This window comes from Anopheles stephensi, chromosome X (assembly GCF_013141755.1).
Source record: "Anopheles stephensi strain Indian chromosome X, UCI_ANSTEP_V1.0, whole genome shotgun sequence".
In the NCBI taxonomy this organism is placed as follows: domain Eukaryota; kingdom Metazoa; phylum Arthropoda; class Insecta; order Diptera; family Culicidae; genus Anopheles; species Anopheles stephensi.
Genome location: NC_050201.1, coordinates 5,609,215 through 5,617,750, shown reverse-complemented (window position 1 = coordinate 5,617,750; position 8,536 = coordinate 5,609,215). Strand labels below are relative to the sequence as shown.

General features: G+C 45.8%; 1 protein-coding gene across 1 annotated transcript; it reads right to left on the bottom strand.

The window, feature by feature from the left end:
• Positions 1 to 1,664: 1,664 nt before the first annotated feature.
• Positions 1,665 to 7,638, bottom strand: LOC118515625. The gene is made up of 2 exons (XM_036062042.1): positions 7,405 to 7,638; positions 1,665 to 4,967 (listed from the first exon to the last, which is right to left on the bottom strand). Exon 2 carries the CDS (start codon positions 4,925 to 4,927, stop codon positions 3,563 to 3,565), a length of 1,365 nt encoding a protein of 454 aa, XP_035917935.1. The 5' UTR covers positions 4,928 to 4,967; positions 7,405 to 7,638; the 3' UTR covers positions 1,665 to 3,562.
• Positions 7,639 to 8,536: the final 898 nt, after the last annotated feature.

Genomic DNA, 8,536 nt, shown 5'->3' with positions numbered 1-8,536 from the left:
AACAATTGATGGGGATACTCCAATGAGTTCAGATTCTTCCTGAGAGCTGCCTCGATACAGCACCAAGGGTGCTTCTGTTGTCGTGCTGGTAAATGACGCCGAGGATTAGGGCACGACTGAGACTGAGAGTTGAAGACTTTAACTTTTTTTTGTCCCAAGCACAAGACCTAGGCTTCGACTTCGGAATTTCGACTCTCATACCCCCCCCCCCCCCTCCGAAAAACACTCTCTCACACTAATTTCGTTTTCGCCCAGTGGACTTCTTTAAAACTTTGATGGCGTTAGCCGGAAGGACCTCGGCGACCAATCTCCTGAACTTCTGAAACCAATCAAGGTCACACACACTCACTTGTGCTCCAAGATCTAACAGTTTATGTCATTATTGCTACACTCCGTGCCACATAGAAAATCTTCCTCTCCCCCCTCCCCCCCACACAACCTATAATGTTTCGGAGAAGAAATTTATTCCTTTCCATCTCATCCTGGCAGAATCCATGTCCATCCATCCACATGGCTCTCACGGCCAAAAGTTGGATGGCCCCCCCTCCCCCCACCCGGGTGTGACCGTTCGATTTTGGATCAACACACAAAATTCAATTAAGCCTGAAGTCGCGCCCCACCCAAGTCAAAGAAGATTTTTTTTTTCTTCTTTTTTTCCTTTACTGTTGTTCACTTACTCCCCCTAGTGTGTGTGTGTGTCCTGCGTATCGTCCGAATGTGTCCGATGCCGGGGGCGGGTGTGATCGTGATTGGGCATTTCCGCCCCGGAACGCTACCCGGTGGCTAATAAATATTTGAAGCCTCGGGGCTGTTTTCAATTTCGGGCCCCCTGCTCGTGGAAGCCGGGTAATGGTGGTTCCGGATCCGGTATTTCAAGTGGGCAAGGTGTGTCATCGTTGTTACCTACTTCCGTCCGGTTCTTCGACCACTGAGCACTGGCGGTAGAGGGAGTACCAGCGAGGACAAACCAGGGGTAAGGGTGGCCAAAATTAAAGAGAACATCTTCTCCACCTTAAGAATCTAGCATGGATGTGATTGTGTGTGTGTGCTCTTTAGAAAATAGGCAGCTAGAGCGTGCCGTGACTGGGATCACCACTAACCACTCACTCCATCTCACGGGAACCTACAGGTCTAGTGTTGGCGATGGCTGAAGTCTATATTTTTCACACCCACCGACAACCACACACACACACACATCACCACCACCACCACCACTAGGGAGGGTTTCCTTTGTGGCTTTCGGGGCCGTCCGGCCGACGCGAACCGTGCGCACGGCCAACGTTTCCTTCGGGGAGTCTCCGTCTGAAAGCTTTACGATAATGGCAAATGGTTTTCGGGGCTGTGGCTTCGGTCCATTCGGGACCAAACCCCCCTACCCTCCCCCCCCACCCCACCATTCGTTCGACGTGGGACCGGTACATGTGTACCGGAAGAGCTGGGATTTACCTTCCGGTAATGCCGGGCGACCGGTTGCTCCGGAAGGTTGGGCGAAGCAGTCGATGAACCACCCGTCACAATGTATCCCACGGCTGTGGCTTCAAACTGTGTTTCAACATCCTGTGGCAGATCAAGCCGCGAAAGCTGCTACCAAGAAGACGGATTCACGGAGAAAGAACAAACACTCATAAATTGCCGAAAAGCTTTTATTTTGTAACTTATTATTGTAAAAAGTTGATGTCATGTATGGATGTTTAATTTTGAGGTGTAATTAAACTGGTTTCGTCCGATTTCGCTTGCCTAAGCTGATAACAATTCCGAAACAAATTTCTTACGTTCCCAACAACCCTGGTTTTTGTTTGACTGAAAATTTTGAACACTAATTTTTTGAACAATTTAGCTTGTTAAGGAACAGTTGCCAACAGGAAAAATATTTTTCCAAATCGAATAACCAACATTTGATTCCGCGACATGACATCACTTCAGTGACTTAATGCTATAACCATCGGGAACATTTTGATATTCAATGCACAGCTCGCTTTTGCTTCGTCTTACAAACTATCGGTTCCACTTTCCGATTCGCTCTTCCTTACGGTAACGTTTGATTAGAGTTTCAATAATTTGCAGAAAAAAAATTAGACAAATTTTGTTCTATTAATTCTGTTTCCGAATCATCTCACTATCCAGTGGTTTTCTGGTGAGAGTTTTTTTAGGTGTAGTTGAAATAATTTTGCCTTAGTTTGTTTTACCAAAAGATAAGACCATTTCCAATCAATTTGTTTGCCAAAAAATATGTTTCCTAAACCATTCCCATTCATTTCCCTCCTTGGAAAACGTTTCACGAGCTTGGAAAGGTTTTTTTGTTTACGTCGGGGAACCATTTTTATAAATCTACCTTTTACACTACTTACTATAGTCGACCATTGATGCCCTTTTCAATCTTCATAAAACATTTAATCGATTTGTTACTTCATGGTGTGTTTGTGTGTGTGTGTTGTGTATACTGGCATAGCACTCGCTACGCATTTAAGTCTGCACTAGCAAAACCGTACGCTGCAAATAGTAACTCGTTTGTGTTTACATAAAAAAGTTCTTAACTTGATGTTCGTTTGTTAAGTTTCAATCGTTTTAAACACGATTTCCGTCTACGGTTACTCGGTTACGTATCAGACTGTATTCTTATGCTTATGAAATCAATGCTGCGTGATGTTTGCTTGTACAACTTTTTAATCGTTTGCCATGTTGCAATCATTTTTTGTTATCCAATTCAAAACTATATGCAGATGAAGAAGCTTTCAATCTCTTAAGCCGAAAGGAACATATTCATTTAAATTAATTATTGAATTTTGAACGATTTCATCATTCAGATGAAGGAAAAAAAAATCAACTTTAAGCCAATTGTTCTCTGATGTTAAGGAACTGATTTTCGTTAATACTTCACGGTATCATTATCTTGGTAAATACGCATATTTTAAGTTTTAATCATCTAGAGAGAAAAATAAAACATGCTTCTCGTATCACTGTTGCCCCAGCTGAATGTTGTTCAAGGAAAAGAGTTGTCTCGGGCATCGGCTATACTCTGTTCAACACTAACCTGGGTATCTTCGCCTTTAAGTACATACGCTTACTTTCTACAATGGACTGCTTTGTTCGATGGTTGAACTGACCAATACTATCGTGTTGGCGCCGAAAATTGTGCAATTTGAATTTTGAATCACTATTGTAGAATTTAGACATTGTATGAAAGAGCGCTCACCGCAGAAAAAAACCCGCTTTCAATGTTTTAAAGAAAGAGTTATAATACATGATGTACACTCCCTGGGTACTCTTATATCATTTCCTTGGCACAAGCGATCACTGTAGTTGATTAAGGGGTATAGTACTATTCTGCTACACAATGGTTTGTAAGCGTCTTAAGGTTAAACTAGACACACGAAGTCGCAAAACTCAGGAAAGGCCCGAAATCGTGTAGTTTTTTGCGTGTGCTAGGGCCGAGTGGTGGGCCGAAAGCGAAACAAACTTCCACTGCAACATTGTTTCGCTTCCCTAGCAGCTTGACCCAACACCAATATGGACAGCCGTACGTAGGTGGTTGTCCTGATCGTGGCAGCACTGGGTACGGTTCTTACAAATCTTCATCCCAATCCAGTTCCTCGGCAATGTCCGGCAGCGGCTCCTGTATTAAGGGCAGCGGAAGGCTACGCCTGGCGTACATGACGTCTTGGGCCGCATGCTGTTCCTGCACGTTGCCATTATTGCCAGGGTTGCCCTGATCGCCCGGGTTGTGAGAACGCACCGCCTCCACCAGCCTATCAGTAAGCGAACGTGCCGCAGACGATGAACCGTCGGTTTGATCGTAGAGGTTTTGGCTTCCACCAGCGTTGGATGATTGATAGCCCAGGTTGTCCTGTCCCTTGCAATCTTGTTTCGGGTCAGGTGTCAGGTCAGCTTCACCGATGGCTGCAGCGGTCCCCAACGGTACGACATGCTCGGTATGATCGTCCATCAACTTGAGCCTCTTACCGCCGGGCGGTGTGTCGCACAGATCGTCACTGTCCTCGGTTAGGTACTCGGCCTCCGTCGACTGTTCGTCGTCCGATTCGTCAGTGTCAATCTTGGCATCCGGAAAGGCACGGACGTTAATCTTCGCCGTAATCACGTTCTCGCTGCTGGACGTACTGGATGTGCTTTCGTTGGACGGGGTTTGATCGATCAGTTCCTCCAGGTACTGCTGCATTTGGTGCTCGAACTCGATCGGTGACGAGCGAGCTGTATGATACTCGCCGGAGGACGAGCTGGATGCTTCCTCGTCCGAACCATCAGGATCATCAGTAACCGGAGACGTAGCATCAGTATCCATCGCACTATCATCCTCGTACTGGGGTGAATCAGTCACGCTGCTGAAATCCGCCATCTCCGAGTCGAGGTCCGCCTCGATCTCGAGCGTATCCGGAACCACTGCCTGGTCCGGCACAGTACCGCGCATTCTAGCGGCTTCCTGGGTCGCCCCTCCCGGCACTAGCTGCTCGCTGCGGATGTCTGGGCCTACGTTCCTGAAATTGGAGTATTCAATCACCAACGGATCGTGCTGAACGTTTCTGTACAGCACGAAGAATTGAGAGTAGGAGCGAAAAACACGGAGCGCCTGTTCCATCATCCGCCGGTTGAACACCTTCAGCATCATGCCGTCAGCCACCAGGGAAAAGAGTCTCGATCCTACGACGGTCAATCTGCCGTAGTAGATGAGGCGACGCAGCATCAGAAAGTTGTCGCGCCGTACGTAGCGCAGGCGAATGATTGTCGCACCGGACACGATCGAGCCCAAACCATAGCTGAACAAAAGCATTTCCGGCGTTAAGATCGCCATTACATACTGGTGCATTCCCAGGTGTGACCCGTCATCCAGTACGAAGCTGATGTCGCCGAGATGGCCACAGGCAAGATCGTGCCACAAATGGCGCAGATCCGAACGGGAGAAGTGAGGCATCATTATGAATCCCAAACACGTCCCCGCAACTACGCACCACGATCTACAAAGATATGGATGTGAGAAAAAAAAGGAAATCAATTAATGCAAACAAACACAAGAAAAACTCAAAAATATACTAAATAATAGATAAATAAAATAAATAAAAAAAAATAAAATAAATAAATAAATAAATAGATAAATAAGAAAAAATATAATTAAGCTGTATGTAAATAAAAAAAATTAAAACCAACATTAAATTGTCACTTTGTTATGCTTCCACCACTACCAACATACACAAGGCCACGATGTAACGCGTTCCGATACCGGTTTGGCGACGTCCGACAGATGGCGTTGCCGGGCGAGAAAAAGGAAAACAACTCGTGGAACACGTAGAAAATGCCGGTGCTGCAGTTCTTTATCAGCGAATTTGCTTTGTCTCTCCCTGGCTGCTCGTGTGGAGGAAGAATCGCAAACGTAGCTTACTTCAATTAACTAAATAGATCTCGATTACTACACAGTTTTATGTAAGGTAGCTTTTAAAACAGCAATTAACCAGCGGTTAAGCTACCTAGGGCAGACACCGGGGGCTCATTGGGACAAAACTACTTTTATGTTTTTGAATGAGCATGAAATTGTGTACTGCTATTAGTTTTACTGCTAGTAAATACATTTAAATAGATTCCATAAATGCCAGATGTATTTGAGAAACTATAAAGGACAATACCAGGGACATTACACAATCCCACAAAAAAAAACAAGTTTCAAAAATATTTATATAAGCAATCGGTATAAATGATGTTAAAATAAGTATATTAGATGTAAAGAGTAAAAAAAAAAACAAACACATGTCTTATATTTGTTCCTGCAATGTTTTTTTTTCTTATATACAGCACCTTAGCGATTACCGCTAAAGAAATTGGTGACGTTTTGATCACTTGGGCGGATTTTTTCATAGAAACAGCGGCGCGTTGAAGACATCATCTCATTTCTTTACCATAAAGAAGTAGAAACGTTCTTCTTCTGCCTCCACTGTGGCACTCGCAACGTTGGAAAGTCTTGGTCCGCACATATTGCTGCCTTATGGCTGAGACTTGCATTTCCCCATAGCTGAACAGCCAGACCGGCGGATTATGTTCCGAAAGTCTTAAAGAGTCCTTGCCGGTTTCACCGGGAAATTTCGTATCACGATATCCACCAGGGACATTCGCTACAGTTTTCCCGTAATCCTATGTTTCTTATCTATTTTTTTTTTAATTTTCTTATTGTAGCGTCTAGCATGTTCCGGAATCACCAAACCAACCAGGTATTAAAAGACCATACTCACCTACATTTCAAAATTTATTTTTTAACATCAAAACCGGCGAAGCGCTGCAACAGTTATCGAGATCTAAATAAAATAATAAACATTAAACCATGCAACGGAGTGACTAATCTTATTGCGATAATATATGCCGAGCGGGAACATGTAGACGCAACAGACGATGCCGGCGAAAACGCGTTTCGCTGCCGGCAACGATCAATCAGTTACGGACGTGGCGATGCACTCCAACAGTCATCGAACCTTTGCCCCTCTCCCGTGACCAATCGCACGCCGGTAAGCAAACCCGACCGGGCCGGGTGCGCACAGGGTTAATCTACGCTCAAAGCCAAGAAGCACATATAAAACCCTTAAAAATCACGCATCGAAAACATTGGTTGCCTGCCCGAATGAGCATCAGACCCGGTGGAAGATGTGTCTTTAGTCGCCACGGACGCGTCTGGCAAAAACATTTGGCATACAGAACCATAAAAAAAACATTCCGCACTGACACTATTCAGGTTCGCCTCGGCTCTGTTGTTATGCTTTCACGTTCGTCTGCAGTTTTTACGACCACAAAAGGCATCAGCATGGCGAGCTGATGGCTAAACTCCCCGATAGCGAACGGTATCGATAGAACGGAAACGGTTGCAGAAGCGAGACAGCGAGCGAGCGTGTAAGAGGGGGCGAAAATGTTTGCTGCAGCTTCGCGATCGGCAGAAAATGGGGAGGAAAAAATACATATGAACGGCGCAAATATGACGCGAAAACTTCTTGCTTCTTCCTTTCTTTTTCTTCTGCTTCTTTTGCCATACCGTCCAAGTACGCGTCGCTGTTGCGTCAGGCATGCAATTTTCAACAACTCGTCACATTAATGAATATCCAATTTGAGGCACATTTTTCTGGCATTGGATTATAAGTAGCCAATTTGAGTTACATATTGATATTGAGGTACATATTGATGGACGATTTATTGATGGACGTGGACTGCAGGAACTGCGCATCACGCGGTAGATTGAGATTGAGGTAGATTGAGAGTGTTGAGGATTAAGCTGCACCTAAGAAGGTCCTAAACCGAAGACAAAGCCCTGGTGTCCCTACCACATAACCGGGAGGGAGGATTTGGAGGGTTTTTGTTTTTCTCGAAACCTCGATGCCTCCCACGATCACTCAGTTCGGAAAACGCTTAAATCAAACTTACTTTTGTTTTACTGCTCGCTTTCCACCGAAACTCGTCCGAAAGATCTCGAAACCTCAAACACTTGGTCCTTTATCACTTCGGCTAACACGCACAAAGAAAAACTAAGGCACACACAATGCACAGACCACAATAACAACAAAAACCACTCTCACACACACACACACAATGCTTTCAGTCCACCGGTGTTAAGGGTTTAAGCCAAATGTTCTCTAGACGCCAACTCAACTGCTCCGATCGAGCGCTTGCTGCATACTGACGCTGCCCTGCCAAGAAAAGGGCACACGAACGCGATCGTACTGCAGCCGGTCTGTGTGTCCGTATGCGAGCGCACCATCGATCGTCGTTGTATGCGTTGGGCCAGGAAGCGACTTCCAATGGGAGGGGGAGTGTATGCAAGGAGAGGTTGCGTTCTTGGTGCGTACAGAAAAGCCTCCAACGATCGCGCTTCTAATGCGACGGTGGACGAGTTTTTCGGCTAGGGAAAATCACACTGCACAACAACAACAACACCCAAATGAAGATCAGAATGCCGGCAGACAGGCGTGGTATTAGAGCGAACCAGTGTTTGGGAGAGGGGGGGGGGGGGGGGGAGGGCACTCGTATGACAGTTGCGTGAAGTAGTGGATGCGCTACCGGCTTCCATGAATCCAGAGCGAAGAAAGTGAGAAGAGGCGAGGACTCGTATTACTGCAGGGTGACGTAGTGGATGCGGATTAGCTGGAAACTGTTGAGCACGCATTCGTGATAAGAGTTTGTTGGTGTTGATGCTGCCGAACAAACAAAGATGGCAGGAGGATGAGCGAGACGCACCAAGTTAGATGTTAGAAAATTGGGGACAATGGCACCGGTCTTCGTACGGGACAGAACCGTGGTTCAAATCCCATGCCGGAACGTTCCTCCGTATCTGAAGGCTGACTATCGAACTGCACGTGGTATCATTAACTCTAGCAAGGCAGCAAATGGCAGGCAGGACCTTTAAGAGGTCTTCCGCCCAAGGGAGAAAAATAATTGGAAATTTGTAATAATAGTTTCTTAATAAGCATTTCAACGATGCGGTGGGCGAGTGAGACAGTTGGGCATGTGAAACATGTGGGGACATCCGGAAGGGCCGGTCTCTTTCGGGTGTTCGGCC

Bases quoted from the DNA above. Each gene is read 5' to 3' on its own strand.
- LOC118515625 (XM_036062042.1), bottom strand. From the start codon at position 4,927: ATGATGCCTCACTTCTCCCGTTCGGATCTGCGCCATTTGTGGCACGAT.